Here is a 19810-nt window from a genome sequence, read left to right as displayed (position 1 = left end):
TGACTCTTTTCCTCATGCATGATCTCTAAGTGCAGCATGCCTTCATGCAAACCATATCTTGGTGAAGGTGGGAGGGCCATGAGGCTGCCATGACCCCCAGGTGGCATACCTGTAAAAGGGGTCCTTGAGTCTATTTCCCAACAGAAATCCTGTTTACAAAAATAGTCACATATAACAAACAACATATGGATTAAAAAAAAGATGAATCCACTAACAGAGTTTGTAAAAACGTGACAAATGTGGCAGTTGAAATGCAAACAGTGGATACAATTACTACACTAAAGTGTTTCATGTTAAACAATCCCCAAATTATAGGTTTGCACCCCTTTAAACTGGTCCCTACAGTCTGCGTAACCACTTTGTCTCTTGTCTTCAGCAGTGTCAGCTGGTAGTGAGGACAGTAACCTCCTGTCAAGGTTGTCTCCCCTTTACACAGAGTCACACAGTTTGCCGACAAGGGGTTCACTGTCTTATTGTAGGCACTGACCTTAAGTAGATTTGTGTAAAAACAGTCAGTTTGGCATTGACCTCCTAATGGAGTCCTGTTGACAAAAATACATCACCTTCACAGGCTGTAAACAATTTGTCACCCAATTATTTTTATTTGTTTTTGTTTATTTCCCTTTGGCTTTTTCATCTTTTCCTTCTTGCTCGTGTTTTTCCACAATTGGCTTTGTCACCCGATCATAGGAGGGTGGACAGACTGCAGTGGACATGGTCAGATCAGTTTTCTCTGTAATAGAGTTTTCATTTATTCTATCGATTATCATGTCTTCTTTTACAAGAAGATTAGCCCCACCTTTGAGTTTGTTCTTATTATATGTAAATGAAGCTTGCTTGACAGTTCGCTTTAAAAGGTGGCGCCTGTAAGCACGCTGAATAATAACAGCAGATACTTCCTCTTGTTTTCGTTTTAAAGTAGTAGTGATTGGCTGATAGGAGACCTTGGAAGGATTGGAAGCCATGAACCGCTCTTCCATCTGTATTCGGAGGGCATCCATCTCTCCACTCTCTCCTAGGACGCGCTTTGTAAAAGCAAATAAGATGTCTAGACAGTGGATTCGGTCACCACTCACCATGGGCAAATCCATAGCAATGAGCTGGAGTTTGTTTGGTTGTGGCAAATTGAGAGGAGGTTCAAGAGCAGCTGCAAACTGAGATAGTTTTTCAAATTCCATGAACTGGGTTGCATCAGGATCAAACTTCTCCCAAACCTCATAGAACATCTCAAAGTCATCCTCACTCAGGGGCTCTGCACTTTCTTCAGTAGCAACACTGAAGTTCTCCAGGATGACAGCGATGTACATGTTCACCACGACCAGAAAGGATATGATGATGTAACTGACAAAAAAGAAAATCCCAACAGAGGGGTTCCCACAGTCTCCTTTAACTGAGCTTCCAGGATTAACTTTATTAGGATCACAGTCAGGTGGTTTACTGTTGAGAATAGGTGCCAGCAATCCATCCCAGCCAGCAGAGGTGGTTATTTGGAACAAGCAGATCATGCTATTGCCAAAGGTCTCAAAATTGAACATGTCATCAATTCCAACTTCCCTCTTAACGTAGGCAAAGTTAGACATTCCAAAGATGGCGTAGATGAACATGACCAGGAAGAGCAGGAGGCCAATGTTAAACAAGGCAGGAAGGGACATCATCAAAGCAAAAAGCAGTGTACGGATCCCCTTTGCCCCTTTGATCAGACGTAGGATTCGGCCAATCCTGGCAAGACGGATCACTCGGAACAGGGTTGGGGACACAAAATATTTTTCTATCAACTCAGCAAGAAACATTCCTGTGGATAAATGATGAGAATAAAAGAAAGAAAGAAAGAAAAAACAAAGAGAATACAACTAATGAAAAAGTTATTCATTAAGATAATGCTTAAGTTTTTGAGGCTCTGAGGTAAATTCAGAATACTGAAATTCAATTATGTTTCTTAGATATCACATACACATAATACAGTCATCTTTCAGTATCTGCAAGGTACTGATTCCAGGACTCCCTTTCACTCCCAGGATACCAGAATTCATGGATAATCAAGTCCCATAAAATATGGTATAGTACTTGCATTTAACCTATGCACATTTTCCTGTATACTTTAGGTCATCCCTAAAACACTTACAGTACCTAACTCAAAGTAAATGCTATGTAAGTAGCTTATAGTCTATTATATAGGAAATAATGACAAGAGAAAGAGTCTGTACATGTTCAATAAAGATGCAATTTTTTCTGAAGACTTTTTTGTCCATGATCTATAAAGAACACACAGATGCAGAACTCACAGGTGTGTAGGGCGGAATGATATAATTAGATTTATCATAGAAAAGTTGTAAAATAGTACAATAAATATATAATAATCCTCCATCTAGATTCACGAATTGTTAACATTTGGACCCATTCATGTCTGTTATCTATTTATCTATATTATGAATAACCTTTGATTTTGACATTCAACAATAAATTAAACTATAAAGACCACAGTATTTTTTGTCTTTGAGGGATGTTGACAATCTATTTTTAACCTTACATTCCCAAGTCAGAATCTAAAAAAAAATAAATAAATGCACAAGTCTGGTGAACAACAGCAGTCAATAATGTTAGTATAAATTTATATGAATATAATTTATTTTTTTCTGAAATTGCCAAATTATAAATCCTCTTTTTACATTTTATCCATCAAAAAGTAGTTTTTGATGCTATTTTCATCTATGAACTTGATGCTTTTCTGAGCTTCCATTACAATATTCTTATTTACATATTTGCTTGTATACCTCATGGTGCATTTGTGAAAGGATCCAAAGTTGATGTTTGCTTTGATTCCCTGTGTCTGGTATTGGTATCAAGTCCTCCCCCTTTTTTTTAAAAACCTTCTTTTCTAATTTTCCTTTTAAATAAAGACTATACTGACGAATAGCTCAAAAATCTAAATGCCTTTGAGTTGAAAGGATTATAGTCATGGATTAGATTGGGGATCAAAAGTTATATAACATATGAATTGGATTTAAGGCCAATTTATTCAGAGTGGGGAATGATATGAAAAACTGCCCAAAAAAGGTACCCTTTAATGGATGGTTAAACATTGATTGATGTCCCCTTGTTTAAGAGAGAGTGAATATTTCAGGCCTGCACACAGAGGTCTTCCCTTCACAAGACCTTCCTTATATCTTTTATAGCTGTTGTTCATGAAGTCTATTGTAAATTCCAGGATTTTAAGTATATAATTAAGGAAATGAAGTTCCAGTTTACCTCACTTCCCTTGTGCTTGATTAATAAAACTTCATTTTTTATGGTAATGTAGGAAATCTTTGTATCTGCTAACATTTAGTCCTTGTCTTTATCATCATTTTGTACTATTTTTCCTTATCTTTCAACCAGCTTCTACCAGTATCTACATGCTGGTGTTTCCATAGCTTTTCTCTAATGTAATGTCTTTCCTGATTATACTTCTGGATGAAATGCATCAAAATATTCACAATGATTAAATGTTGGGAGGACCTCTATTCCAAAGTTGTTTTTAACCTTTCACTTTTTTTTAACTGAATTTGAGAAATCTTAAATATTTCTTACCTACAATGGAAAGAATGACAACCACAAAATCAAAAATATTCCAGCCAATCGTAAAATAATAATGGCGGAGGGAAATGAGCTTCAGCACACACTCTCCAGTGAACAACACGATGAATACCAGATTGATGCGTGACAGAATGTTAGTCACATATTCACTCTGGTCATCTGTTTCCACCATCATTGTGACCATGTTAAGGCAGATAAGAATCATGATGCTTATGTCAAAAACTTGTCTGGTTACAAAGTCAAAGACCATTCCTTGAAATTTGTTCTGTAGAGAAACAGAAATGCTTTTAGCAACAGTTTTATTTTTTTGCACACTAGCATATGCATCAGCAATTTTTTGCATTAATTCACTTTCTAATATTGTACGTTATAGCTGATTGACCCTGATTTTTGTAAGGGATGATTTATGGCACATTGATATTTAAAATTTAGTTATCTAAATTGCTATTTATCTGTACCTATTCATCAGAACAGCAACTCCTTGTCCAAACAGTTTCTAATAGGAAACATCACATACTGTATACATCAGTCAGAGGAAACAAAATGCATATCAATATACTAAAATTATGAGGTGAGAAACCTGTTTGATTTGATGTTACCAAACTTTTCCATGATCAGTTGGATTAATACTATTAGTACAATAATGTTAATATTCAATTTCCTTTATCCTCAAAGAATCATTAAAGGGAACTTGGGAATCTCAGGATACATACAGTTACATTCCACATATGATAATACTGATATTTCTCCTACTAAAGAGTCTTCGCTAGCATTGTCAGAAACAAAATGCTGAGCCTCCACAGGGATAATCAGACCAGAATTACGTTCCTTGTTTTGATGTTAAAAGAAAAATTTCACATGTTTTGTAACTGATTTGTAGTTCTCTTCCCCAGTTCTGTCACTGTCAGACACTGAAGGCCATCATCTATTTCCCTGGCCAATAAAAAAAATCTAAGGATATTTAGTATCCTACATTTTCTATACACATCATTGACTCATTTCTACTTCTAGTAATAAGTATCAACATAGGAAAGTATATATTTCTCATCATTCTCAAAAAGGCACTATTGGCCTAGCATTATGAATTTTCTCTGATGCTCCCTCCAAATTTGAGCTCAAAGATCATTGTCATGAAAATCATTAATGTGAGCAAGGTCTCTCCATTTTCACAGCTTGTTTAGTTCATCATGGAAATACAAAGATTGTTATTTATCATGTTGAAATTTAATTTTTGACCTTGATTTTTAAAAAGACATTAGTTAGTAATTTCTAAATTTATAGTCAATATGAATGGTAGTTGCTGAAATTATTTCCTTCTCCAAAACACTCAGTACTTCTAGGGAAACATAAAATGAAAATAAAATTTTATTTCACTTTACAATTCATCAACCTCTGAATCTAGTAGGAAACTACTTGTACCTTAGCCCCATCCAAAGGTTTACCCACTTCCCAGCATTAAATGGCAACTACTCTACAAATAGATAATTAACTTTCTCTCTGCAGCTCAAATGTCTACACATTCTCTGGCCATTTAATTTGGATTCTAATTGTGTAGTTCTAAATCTTTTGAAGACAAAGGTACATTTTATATGCCATCTTGTTTAGTCTTTTACTTTTTTTTACCATTACCATAAAAGTATGAATTAATGATTCTCTAAATGTGAAAGAAATTTTGTTGTTGGAAATGTTAACTGATTTCTTTTCTCTGAAAAAACCCATACATTTTTTTTTGGTTTTGTATACTTTTCCCCCCATATCATTTGATATTTCTTACTCCTGGTCGAGGTATAGGCTTTTGTGGCTTTTTCGATCCTAATTTTTTCATTGCATTATAATATTTCTTCTGTTCTTCTGTCATAAAGATGTCTTGACCTCCAAAGTATAGAAAAGAAAAATCAAAACTGGTTAAAACTGTGTCCATTTGTGCATGATTTTTCAATTACAATAAAAAGAGACAGTTAAAAAGTAATGTAATTTTGAATCAATTAGCATGATTATGCTGAGGATTTGAGCAATTAAATGTACTTTGTAGGCACTGTAATTTCATTTAGTTCTTACATTCATTAAAAAGACATTATTATTATTATTATTATTATTATTATTATTATTATTATTATTATTATTTTGAGAAGAAAACCCCATAAACTATAAGCACTTACCCAAGATCATATACTCAGGGAGTGGTAAAATTTGGCTCACTGAGATGGTAAATATATATTTAGTTCCTTACATATATATATTACTTTGTTTTTGTATTGCTGATTTAACCTATGGGAACTCAACTACTGAGCTTCATCCCTAGTTTTCATTTTGAGATTGTATCTCATTAGGTGCCCAGGCTGGACTCAAACTTAAGATCCTCTTTCTCAATCTTCCCAGTCACTGGAATCAAGGACTGTGCCACTGTGCCTGGCAACATATTACTTTTCTGAGTTAAATACAATGATGTTCTTATTCAAATTTAGCAAAGAGTTAAAGATATTTATATTGCAAGATGGTTTGGAGTTAGCCATGAAAGTCACTTGACTCTGTCAAGAACTGAATCAAAGAAATGGAAAGAGATCTGGATGAGTTGAGGGATGAATCAGAAATCCTAAGTATAGCAGGTGTGGGACAGGACAGTAGGGACAGAGGACTGGACACAAGCTGATGAGTAAATGGAAAAGCTTGATACTGACAAGATTATGCTATTAGTAAAGAGAATAATGTTAGCATTAGGAGTAGAAATGTTTTGTATTGAGAAAAAAGTAATCATTACATAATAAAAAAACAACTAAGCAAATGAGATGTAACAGTACATAAAAAAATGCATATGGCTGAGAGACACTTGAAATCCCATTCAAATCAATTCGTAAGAAAAATTAAAATAATTGTAGCTTTCATCTTGTCAAATACTAAATATTCAAAATCAAAGAAGTTTTGATACCAGCAAGGGAACTGCAAGCACCACTTGCACATTTATATATATTTACTAGTAGTTTGAATGCCTACATTATTTTGGGGAAGGAAAACACTTAATTATGGGAATTTATCCTAAGGAATAGCTAAAAACTCAGTTTATTTTTTTTTTCCTTTATGGGATATAAAAATTTGACAAGGTGGTATTTAAATCATTAAAGATTAGGAGGAATTTAAATTATCAACTTGTTAGGGAATGGCTAAATAATTTCTGTTAATGTATACATAAAGACTTAAAAATGGAAAATACTTATGTCAAAGAAAATTTTAAGTTGTAGATGAAAAAAAAGAATTTCAACAATAAGAATATCCATAGAAACATTGTGAATAGAAGAACGTGAAATATGAATAGTGGTTATCCCAAGTGACAATATTTATTTACTTTTCATGCTTTCTATAATGAACATATATAAACAATAAAATGAGCTTCATAAATGATAATTACAAATAGAGATCTGTACAATTTAGGACTCGAAGTGATAGCTTATACTTAAATATCTGGGAGAAAGAAATGGACATTATAAAAGGAAACAAGAAGGAAAAAAAAAGTATGAAAAGAAACACTAGAGAAAATTTATTTCTGGTGCCTAATTTCTTGCAAAGATTGAGTCTGTTTTTTTCTTTTTGATCAACATGTATTAATTGCACATATCAGTGGGGCTTTGTGTGATACTTCAATAGATGGATAGATACAACATACACTGATCAAATATAGCCTGCCTTTATCCACCATTTTATTCCACTTTCCAACCTCTAGTAATTTTTTAACTGATGATATGGATAAAGGGGCCTGGGGATTTATAAGGACAAAACATGGAAAAGTAGAACATTCCTCAGTTTTTTGTTTTTTTTTTGTAGATTTTTATAAATTATTTTCTTTCAAAAGACAGCCAATGTTATTTCTTAATTAAAATAGGGGGAAAAAGCAGAGATATTTGGTGAGCCTGCATACAGGTATGTGAACAATCATTCATTCTCAGCTTTCTACAGCCTGAAAGAGAGTGGTAGTTGATAGCAGAGGAGGAGGAATAAAAAATAGTCCATATATAGAACCATTTGTTCTCTGAATTTGAGTACTCATTTGATGAATAAAGTATCCTAAATATTATTTTTTTCTAATTCAGTAGGAGAGAAAATATTAGAAATACTTATCTTCTTTTTTTGCTGGTTGAAATTATCTATGATGACACCAATAAATAGGTTCAAGGTGAAGAAGGACCCAAAGATGATGAAAATAACAAAGTAAAGATACATGTACAGACTTTCCTCATACTTGGGCTGCAGTTCCACCTACCAAAGGAGAATATTTTGCAAAATATTACAATATATTTTAATGTGGGAAATATCACTGGTCCTTTTTCATGAGTATAGAAAATACTGTACTTAGTAATATTTCAGGATTTTTTCCTGTGTTAACTACCTCTAAAAATAATCTCTGAAATATATATATCCTTTAGTGATATATATTTTTAATAATCTTATTTTTTATACCTTTACTTAATTTATTTTTTTATGTGGTGTTGAGGATCGAACCCAGTGACCCACTCATGCTAGGCAAGCGATCTACCACTGAGCTACAACTCCAGTCCTTTAGTGATATTTTCATGTGAAAAATATTGTTATTATGATATTGTAGAATCTAATTTTTGTAACCACAATTAATGTTTTGTTATTTGGACAGTAATGTGATGAATTTGGAAGGTTTTTAAGGTACATAAAATTTAGCATTTTAAAAATTAGTGAAAAATTACTTCTACAAATACATATAGAATACATTTAGAAACAATCATTCACATATGCAAGAATGCATTTAGCAAATAATAACTGAATTACTAATTTGTATGTTGACATCCTACCCAACATGATATCACTCATTGGATTTTTCAGATCAAGTAGACATAAATGGAAAGTTCATTTTAAATTCTCAATTCATAATTTAATCTCTAAATTGTATGTATAACAAATAGGCATAGAGCTATCACTTTTAAGCTAATAAAGATGTAAAGAGTTGCTACACCTAGTTCCCAGATCAATTCAACTCTTATTAGAGACGGTAGATTTAAAACTGACCAAACACATAAAGCAAAATATATTTAATGGTCAAATAACACAATTCTGAAGGCTATTGGGAAGGTACTCAGCATAGAAGGAAAGCTATTGTGGCTTCAATAAAAGTAAAAATCAAACTATCAGTTCAGTCTAAAAACCACAGGTACAGAAGATGTTAAAGTCATGTCTATGGATCATGAATTAAAAGAGATGAGAACTCAGAATGGAAAGAGGAAGGCCTATAGAAAATATTCAATTTTACAATGTTTTGAAGACTAAAATTAGAATAAACATGAATATCAATTTACATTACTGAAACATGGAAGACATTGGGGTTAGATAAAGTAGATCTTAGCTGATACATACTTGGAGGAATCTACTAGCAAAGAAGTGATAACAACATTTTCAAAGGATGTAATAAATTTATGGATATTGACATCATATAACAGAATGGATTTGAAAGAGACTGTTAAGTAAATCTGTGGCCCTAGGACAGTTTCTGTAGCTTTTCATGTTGTTTAACATAGAGGGTAACTATACCTTTCAGCAACTGATGTAAATCATATATTTGTTCATACTTGCTTTTGCAAACCAAAATTACTAGTGATTATAAAATTTGTGAATAAAAAGGAAACAAAATAGAAAAATATTAACAAGAAGAACATCTGTTACTTATTAAATAGATGCGCTTATGTTACCTTTGACTTTCAAAATAATTCATGCTTTTTAAATTTATCTTAATGAGATTTTACTGATAAACATTGCTATACTCAAGTATTAACCTGAGTCATATTTTTTCTTGAATATATTTAACCAACATAGACTCATTTCATTTGTTTTGTTGAGTTTATTTAAGCACCTCATCAAAATAGTAAAAAGGCTTATAACATAAAGAATACTTACATTTCTGGAATCAACCGCTGCATACATGATATCCATCCATCCCTTAAATGTTGCCTATTAAAAAGGACACACATTTTACTTTGGAGCCAAAATACTTCAGAACTGATGTTTATAAATATTCTTAAAGATACACTTTAAAGGAATATTTTTGAAAAGCATTTCAAAACACATTTACAGGGATTTTGGATACAAAATACTAAATAAACATAATGGTCATTTTATAGATAATCCTGCTTGATAATTGACTTATAATTCTCCATTCTTTATAATTAATGAATTCATGAAATTTAAAGTGCTATTACAATTTGGTAGAACACTTTTAGAAAGCCTTACAAATGTAAACACATTTGATCATATCTATAGCAGCCAAAAAATAAAAAAATCAGATCTGATTATCATCTGCTGAAATTTAAAGCGACTGATATGAGATTTCTGTTTTTTGTCACAATATAAGGATCACACTCCACACACACATATATGTGTGTGTGTGGAGTGTGATCCTTATATATAAATTAAAAGCAGTATTGAAGCTATACTGTTAGGACTATAGAAGTTAAGCATTCAGAAATAATCTTACATTCCACTTTTTTATCTGTATTTTTTTGCACAGAAGGCATTAATATGGGCAAGAGAAGTGGAAAACAGTAGACACTTGGTATTCAGTTTAAAGGATTCCAAGTTTAATAATTTACTGTAATTTTAAACTTGTCCCGTATATGAATTTTTGAGCTCTGTGGATCTTTAGCTAATGAAGGAGCCTAATAGTTTTCAGCATCTGTATCATAACATGCTTTATAACTCTTAGCACTGTGGAGTGGTGGCATCATGAGAAGATAGACAAGTGAGTATGTTGTAATGGAAAGAGAAAGCTATGAGTCTTGGCAATAGAAATACATTGTACCTCAAAGAGAGAAATGTTGAATGTGTCAATGGCTTCAGTCAGTGATAGAACAAGTCCATTACATACTTGGCACAGGAACAGAAAAGCAGACTCGTGGAACAATTTCAAGGAATTACTAATCAACAGAGGTGATTCTGTATATAGCCAATTATGAAGCTGTATTTTAGTTGTTTTTTTTCAGTAGCAGAACATACTTAATAACTTTGTACAGGACTTCATATTTTCAAAATGTTAGCATTTTGAAGGATTGCTTAAAATTTTCAAATTTTCTTTCCTCAATTTTATAGAGGAAATGATATGCTTCAGTAACATTTACAAGTGTGAGTACTAGTAAATAGGATAAATGCCCAAAGAAACGTCATTCTGTATTTAGTATAGTATTAAATAAATTATTTTGCTAGATTTTTAAATCCATATATTAATTGCATGAACATTAAGAGATTTAAAATGTCCAGAAGAAAAACAAAAATTTTCAACAAAAAGGTGGGAAGAATTGGAATCATAGTAAAGACACCAGAGAAAACTGTAAGAAGATTTTGAGGAGTATAGGTTTGTTTGCTTAGTGATTGTCCTGGTTGAACAACTAAAAATGTTATCCCAGTGAACATAACCAGATTTCTACCCTAAAGACTCTATAGAAGCACAACAGAAGAAATTTGACAGAAGCTCTGTTTTTGTATTAAAGCTGAGTTTTTAGCAGCCAAATCAGAGTAGCATCTTTATTGTATTTTTCAAAAACTCTGGGCCATTTTTATTCACTGCTTTATTGCAATGAGGCTGCAGCTAAGTGTCGTAATATTATTTCTAGTTTTGTCAATTTTTGTGTTTTTATTAATTATGAACTGCATTTTTTTTAGAGAACTAGTCTTAGATACATAGTAGGATATTTAGGATAAAATAGAATTAAATAATGGTGCTTAGAGGTCATTTGAGATAAGACAACAGTTGCATGTGGTTCCTTTCTGTGTCCAGGTGCTCTCAAGTGTTAATTTCATCTTATTGCAAGAATCTAATCATAAAACTTAAATATCATTCCAGAATCTCCAATCCAAAATAATATAACTAAACAGCAGTTGATTCCTCCAAATCAGTTACAATCTCATCAGGTGTTAAGTATTTATGTGTTGGGGAGAGGAGTAATCCACCAGTGAAAAGCATTTTCAATTGCAATAGAAAAAAATTAATAACAAAGTTATTGATTTAATAATCAACTTGTTCATATACGAAGTGAAGGAAATTTAGAAAAAAAGGAAAAACATAAAGGAAAAAGGAAAAAAAGATCTATGGAAAGACCTACAATATCTGGTCACTATTGACCATGTTTGCACATGTAATGAAGTTTCCATCCACCTGGGCTCACAAACTTGTACTAATAAATCAAAATTAGAAAAAAAATGCTATAAACTTTCTTCTTAGTAACTCAATAACAATTGTAGTCATTATGTTGTTATTATTCTGAACAATAAAAATATTTCAGAGAAAATAGTGTTCACTTACAACTTGGAGCAAAGAGAGATACCCAAATCCTACATTATCAAAGTTTACTTTCACATTTTTCCACCGGGCAGTCTCATTTCTTTCTATTAGTTTTAGGCAATCAGAATGATTATTCACTTCGCTGATCTCAAACATGTCACCAGTTGTGGTGTTAACACAGTGGTAGAATTTGCCAGCAAACAAATTTACGCCCATGATGCTGAAAATTAGCCAGAATATAAGACAAACCAGAAGCACATTCATGATGGATGGAATTGCTCCTAAAAGGGCATTCACAACCACCTAATACACAAATGGAAAAAAAGAAAAGTCAGAATTCTTATTGGTTAAAAAAGAAAAGACATTCCCCTAGTAATCTTTAATCTTTCAATTTTTTTATATCAAGAACTACTTATCCTAGAATATGCTTTTAAAATCAAAGTAAAAAAAATATTGAAATGAAATCCACTATTTCTTAAGCAATATGCTTAGGAAAACAAATACAGGCAATATAACAAAAAAATTAAAGCTTAAAAAAGGGAGAAGTTCTAACAGATTAAAGGAAAAGCGAAATCAGAGGAACTTGCTGCCAGATGAAGACAGAATATGTGCTGCTTACTAGAAAAAAGAGAAGTAGGAATCTTATACAGAAGATTAACTCATTTAAAGAAGGCAATATATTAAAGAACAAAACTAAAACATTTGGGCATGAGTTGATTTGACTATTATACTTTTAAAATAAATAAAAAAATATTCATATGTCTAAAAATAAGAATATCATATAATACCTAATGGAATTTTGGCCTTAATTATTCATGCATTGCTATGACTAATAATAATTTTTGCATAAGAAGCAAGACAATTTAGCATTATGTATTTCATTAGATCATCACATCGTTTATTTCAAGCTCCAGTCATATAAGTTGTTTCATTTACTGAGTTTAATCCAATAAACTTATTTTAAATGAAACAAATTGATTTCTTAAGAAAAGGAGGGATACAATAGATAGTTCCCAAATCTGATGTGATTACATTAAGTTCTGTGCTAAGTTATTATCTACTTTTCTCCTATGGAAAAATGTTTTTACCCCCTCTTTATTTCTCTGGACCACAAATTAAAAATGTGAGTTTTCATATTTGACAACACTGTAGTCCTTGATTCCTCCTCCACAGTTCCCACTGGAGCTGCACATGAATATCTAAGAGGGAAAATAAAGACAGACTCTAAAATGCTTGCAAGTGGCTGGTGTCTCAGACTTGAACATTAATAGCTGAGAGTAATTCCACCTATGCACCTCTATTATTGCTGTAAATCTGATTCAAAGTAAACAGGCACCAAAAATATCTTCTATTTGTATTTTGATTCCAGTGTGCTTTTAGAAGAAAAATCTGTATCTATCTGGGGAAGGGGGGAAAGAACAAGAAGCAATTCTTTATACTTTCAAACACTGTATAAAGTCTATACAGAGCTCGAGGCCTTCTGAGGATACAAAACACTGTGATAAGTGGGCCAAAGGAAATAATGAAACTAGTAATGATAAACATGGGAAATGAATATGAAAAAGTTAACTCAGCTTGAGTTAGCCAGAGAGAACCAGATAATGTGATCTACACAGTTGACCAAACTGAAACACCTTATGTTATTTTATTGTCTATCTTAAAATTAACTGAATAAAACTCTATTTTGTATTCCATTTTTAAATGCAAGGACACAATAAGATTTCTTTTAGACTTGAGATTTGAAAATTGAAATCAAGTTATTATTTCTTTCCATCCTTGTCTGAATATTTTGTTTGTCATCCACACTAAAATGCTCTTTCTACTGTTATACAAAAATTGCATATTAAAATACATAATTTTACCTTCAACACTCAGTATAGAGTGTTAGCAGACACTTTCTTGCATTTCTGTATAGCTACTTTTTACATTCTTTTCATATCAGTCTGTAAGTCTCATATTTCTTTCTTCAAAACTTTTCTCACTTTTGTCACTTTTCCATCCTCATTGTCACCATCCTTATCCTGGTGATAACCTTCCTTTTTGTATTATTGTCAAATGCTCCTTTCTCTTGCCTTCAATATACATAAGATGAATTGATCTTCCCCAAGTCCTATATTAAAATTACTTAATGGCTCCCCAGTAATTACAAAAAAATGTTTTCCTTGTCACGATATGCATATCACTCCACAATCTACACCTCAAGTTTAACTTCCCTGGCCACCTACCCTTGATGCTGCCCCAACTAATAGAGTTACCATGTGCTAATTTAATTGCCAGAAAATTGAGATGCCATTTCTTTTGAACTCCTTGTCCAATATCTCCCTTTCTGAAATAGTCTCCTTTCTCAGAGGCTTTAATTCAAATAGCACTTCTTTTATGGAGCCTAACCTTCATCCTCACTTAGCCACCTAAATAGATATGAGAGTTTTCTCCTTTGAATTCAAGAAGCAGAATTCTACTATATTGGAATGTAGTGATAATGTGATAACTTAGTATTGTGTCCTTACTTGGCAAATAAGGCAGATGAAGTTAAAACAGGTTAAATTCAGAAAGTAGCATCTCATGCTCTTTCCAGTCTATCCTATCACTTGTCCTAAGTTTTGCTCTCATTTTTCAGTTACCCACGTTGCTCTATACTAGATTCATTGTATTCATGTAATCCTTATAGATAATAAACTTTAAAAAATATAAGATGCGAAATATATTTGTGACTCCTCCAAGACTTTGAGTGTCTGGAAAATATGATTACTACAAAGAGGTTTCAATATGGGCAATATAAAAATGATTGAATGGATGAAAGAATGAAGCAAAGATTAACTTAGTATTTATTTATCAAATCATAATAGCAGATATCTGGAAATAGCAGATATGGGAGAAGAATAATTGAAGAAGTAAGGACAGATAAATGGAGGAAAAGTAATGAATTTGAGAGATTTACTTTGGAACAGGAACCAGTTTTAAGTTACAGGTAATTCTAATTATGGAATTAGATGCAAGCATGTACTCTGTAGCAGTGCGATTCAAGATATGATTTGCAAAATTGTTATACATCTGAAGCTTTCAAAAATTTTATTTTACTAAGATGAAGAATTTTATCTTGAAAAAAGTTTAACATAGTAATGGGAAATATACTATACAAATCTCATATTTAAGATTTCATTAGACATCAAAGGATCATAAGAAGAATTGTCTTTTCCCGAGAGCCTAAACTAAATCCTTGGTTCAGCATAGAGCGAGGTGTATTAACTCTTTTGTCTCTAAGGAACTGCAGTAATTGGTTCCCATGCAGGCAATGCATGGGCAGAGTTGGTCTGAATGAATTGGAAAAAACAAAGTAATATTTTCAGGTGCATAAAAAGAGATGTCTAATAAAGGAAATGTCCTGATGAATAAATATTAGTGGTTGGATTCTAATGCTACTCAAAATACAGGAAGACTATATGAATAAAAATCAAAAGTAGGTAAAGGAAAAAATCATACATTTCTGAGTCTAGAAAAGAATAATAGAATCTTTGTTTTTTAATCTAACAATAAAAATTGTGTTGTGGGTTTATTTAAGGCAATTATTTCTGAAAGACACATCAATTACTCAAACAAAAATTACAATGGTTTTTCTACCTCAGAAATAAAAACTCTTCTTCTTGTACAATATTCCTAAACTTCAAGAGTAAACAAAAAAGTAGATTTGTTTTTATTATCTCTTCTGAGATCCTAGAAAGTTAGTTGGGAGCGACTTATTCTAAAAGAAGTGAGTTTATATATTTTTCTTCTCTTCTCTCTTCTTTACTCTTCTTTTTTGTGGTCCAGGGGATCAAACCCATGGCCTCATGTAGAGTAGGCAAGTGCTCTACTACTGAGCTACTATCCTCAGCCAATCAATTTTAGTACTTACGATGCTTCTGTTTTAGTTTTGGGTGAGTTTCTATTCTGCATAATTCAAATAATTTGATTCTTTTATATTAAGTTTTTTTCCCATTTAAGATACAAATGAGTGCTTATTCAACTCTTCCTTAATATATTTTTGCCTTGTTACATTTTGAGAATAAACTCTATGAACTCACACAATAAAAAATGAAAATGTCATACAATCAATAACAGTCTTATAAAACCTGGAATGTTACACCTTAGCATCTGCTCACACATAACAATAGACTGATAGCATGTAGCTGGCCATTTTCAGAACCCAGACCAAGGTACTAAATGCCAAGGCATGTAACCTCAAACCATATCTTCAGCTCAATAAGTTAAATTATTTTCACACAATCGTCCTACACCAGGGTTCCCCACCCTCACCAAATAATGTCCCCATAAATGGATAATTCAATATACACATAAGAAGTCATATTTAGTGATACTTAATGAAGATATCAATCATTGTGGTTAAAATCCACAAAAGGTAAATGCAGAAAGGTATTTTTCCCCAAATAATTTAAGACAATTGAAAATTGTGAGTTAGGTAGTAAATATTCTATTGTCCCTACTGTGGTGCAGTTACACCCTTCCCAGTCCCTCCCTCACCCCACTACACATAAGTCACAGTGCAAGGAGTAAAGGTACAAAAGGGGTAATACAGTACCCATAATAAGGGGCTGAGGGGAGGAACCAGCGCTCCACCCCATCCAAGTTGGAGCAAGATTATCCTATATAAAATAGAAATATATAGTTTGTTATTAGTTAGAAATCTGATATGACAGAACATATGGTGTTACTTTTTGTATATGATGCTCTCTGTCTGTTTCCCTATCAATCAATACTTGAGTTCTTTTGAAAAGGTATTTAAGATTACCTAGATTAGGAAATTGAAAAATACAAATTGAAATACAAATTTTATTTTACCCTAGGTATTCACAACATCAATTCACTCAGTTCAGTTTTACAAGTTGGAAATTTGGACTGGAAATTTGAAATACAATAAATGTTCAAAAGCTGTCAGCCAGAAATGTGCATAAAACATGCAAAACACAAAGTGCAAAGTGATGATAACTTTTTAAATTACTTTTTAAGTTCTTATCAAGCACTATTAACATGCTTTATTCAATAGTGTTGCATAAAAGCACATGCTTTGGAAAAGTGACAGAAAAACAAAATATAATGAGTGCCTGATTTACACTTTGACACAGCTATTGCAATATTATGCTGCTAAGAAAAAGAACTAAATGAGAGTTTCTGAATATATTCAAAATTCACTTCCCAACTACAATTGTGTTACCTTCAACTTCACCATTATTCATAATTGTATTTTTACAAAGTAAAAAAATATCGAAATATAAAAAAATAGAATCAATAATTTGACTCTACAATGCCAAGTAGGTGTTGAAGAGCTCTGTCATTTTAGTGTGGTGTACTTGATGCTATTGTGAGGCAAGAAGCCATATTTATAAATATGAAATCTTAAGTGATTTGGTTTTATAGTCTATCAGCATCTAAAAGGAGTTTATGTTTCCAAACATCAAGCTTCAACAACTAGCCTCCAAAAATATATCAAGCACTATTGATTAATAATTACAGATCATGTTATTTCTGTAAAAAGTATATATAGCTCCATTGTTATGGAAATAAGGAGCTATATATTGAAATAAATGGCCATCCAACTCATGAATTTATTACGTTTTTAAAAGATCAAATTTGAAATGTTGATAGCAGTTTATGTGTTAGGCATCATTCAGATTTCAGAAACCTTTTATAATGTATTATTTTAATTCAGACAATATGTTTTCAAGTAGAATGTATGAAAAGTATATTTTTCTTGAGAATTGAAACTGCTACTCTGGAACAAAATAAAGTGACATTTTAACTGGAAAGCAAACTTAATTTTTACATATCCTAGAGAGAATATCTGATCACATTTTAATGAAAAATTAGTCTATATGAGAAATAAAGCAGCACTATTTGCATGATAATTTGTTGAATTGTTTCTAATGAGGAAAAAGTTTTCATATATATTTAGGGAGATTAAAGAAAAGTCTTACGTTTTTAAAAAGTAACATTTATAATAAATTTTAATTTAGAAGAGAACATAGGCTATATGTGACCTAGAAAATGCAAATATAAGTTGACAATACAGTTTAATTTCTACAAACAGAAACCAAACTTCAGGTAACAAAAGAGCAATGTTTTCTGTTGGACTCAGACATTTCAGCAACTTTGTTTAGATAAAAGAAATTTTGGTCCTTTAAAAAAGAATTAATTTTTATAGCTATATCTTATATAAATTAATATTTCATGCTTTTTAAAAAGTCATGGAAAATATCAAGTCTATAATAGCTAAATTTATAATCTGTTATGTATCACGTTGAATGATTTAATGTTTTCTTAAAAGGGACAACATAAATATTTGTGTAATTTTGACAAGTGTGTTTTAAGTTAACGTTAGTTTATGAATCACCTATGGTAATGAGTCAAAATTACACATTCTGTTTATTTTGTTATAAGTGTTTTATTTATTGCCATAAAATGTGCATTTCTACATAATATTTATATAATGTCTTCATTTATTTATATTAAAAAGACAAGTGCAGTTGTAAATTGAGGCTATATTATATGTATCTATATTAAAAATTAGAAGTTCAGCTAATATTAAATATCTATCCTTGAATATATTCAAATAATGCAAACTTTGGCATTATAAAGACAAAATTTATATGACACTTCATATTTTCCTTTATACTCATTCTTATATACATGTGTGTTTTATATTATTTTCAGTAAAACTCATTAAATACAGTTGGGTCTTCACAAAGGAGAAGTACATGATGTAGAATTCACTTCAGATAATTATAATATTGATGCTTTAATAGTGCATTTGCTTTTTGTATGCAAAATTGCAAGGAAACTCCCAAAATGAATTAGGAAATAAAGTCATTTTGATGAGCACAGCAGATAAATGATTTTATATCATTTTAAGAGAGGCCTAAATTCTCTTGCATATCACCTAGAAGTAAATATGCAACAGATAAAAGGATTAAGTAGCAAGTTTGCAAGGATTTGCCATTCCTTTCGCATGCACATATTTTCCTTATTCTAAATTTAATTGCACTCAATTTTGGCTATATATGATCTTTCAGGTTTTTCATTTTCCTTACCCTCATCCCTTCAAATCGTGACAAGGCTCGCAGAGGTCTCAGAGCTCTTAGTGTCCTGAGGGATTTGATGGCACCAAGTTCTGAGTAACCCAAGGCATTTGCTGTTAAACTGACCAATGAAACCTGCAGGCACACACAAATAATAATAATAAATAAATGGAACCCTTTTCCTTCAATCTATAGTTATTATGTAAAAATTGTAAAATGCCATTTCAATTTATATATTTGAAGACAAGTGGTTGGACATGTCAGTAAAACTTTTAAAAATTTAAGCAAGTGTTTTCAGCTTAAATTTTAAAAACAAGTTGTTTTAAAGACATTAATTAAACACTAGTTTAACAATCAAAATCAAACCATTTTCAGGATAGATTGAAGATCATTATGGTTAAGCAAAATAAACAATACTCAAAGACAAATATCACATTTTTTGCTTATATGTAGAGTCTAAAAAAAAGTCAACATGAAATAGAAAGGGGAATTTTTAGGGTAGAGGGAGCTGGGTGGAGGAAGGAAGAGAGGGCAATAGGGCAATAAGCAAAGCATAATGTATGTGTGAATGGAAATGTCACAATGAAACCCATTAATTTAAATAATCAATATATACTAATAATTAAATTTTTAAAATCTTGGTCAAAAATAACCTAAATTCCATGTAATTTGTTAACTGTTCCACTAATAAATGAGTTGAGCAATTAGTTGGAAAGACAAAATGAAGCAATAATGAAATAAGGACTTGGGGAATAGTTCAGTTGTAGAGTACATGCTTAGCATATGTGAAAACCTGGCTCTAATCCCCAGAATAATCCTCACCATAATCATGCTATAAGGAAGAAATCCAGGTGGGAAAGAATGTCAGAGATATGCTTTA

The 19810-nt window shown here is 31.7% G+C and overlaps 1 protein-coding gene across 3 annotated transcripts in view; it reads right to left on the bottom strand.

Moving 5' to 3' along the window:
- Positions 1–614: 614 nt before the first annotated feature.
- Positions 615–19810, bottom strand: part of Scn1a (sodium voltage-gated channel alpha subunit 1) — an 85947-nt gene continuing 66751 nt past the window's right edge. For all 3 annotated transcript variants that reach the window (XM_027946016.3, XM_027946017.3, XM_027946018.3), the window contains exons 20-26: positions 18943–19065; positions 11882–12163; positions 9484–9537; positions 7684–7821; positions 5348–5452; positions 3568–3838; positions 615–1792 (exon numbers count right to left, since the gene is read on the bottom strand). In XM_027946016.3, coding sequence (XP_027801817.1) covers positions 615–1792; positions 3568–3838; positions 5348–5452; positions 7684–7821; positions 9484–9537; positions 11882–12163; positions 18943–19065 — 2151 coding nt within the window. The remainder of the gene's footprint in view (positions 1793–3567; positions 3839–5347; positions 5453–7683; positions 7822–9483; positions 9538–11881; positions 12164–18942; positions 19066–19810) is intronic.

This window comes from Marmota flaviventris, chromosome 11 (genome assembly GCF_047511675.1).
Source record: "Marmota flaviventris isolate mMarFla1 chromosome 11, mMarFla1.hap1, whole genome shotgun sequence".
Lineage (NCBI taxonomy): Eukaryota > Metazoa > Chordata > Mammalia > Rodentia > Sciuridae > Marmota > Marmota flaviventris.
Note: the sequence above shows the minus strand (reverse complement) of the source record. Positions and strands in the feature narration are given on the sequence as shown.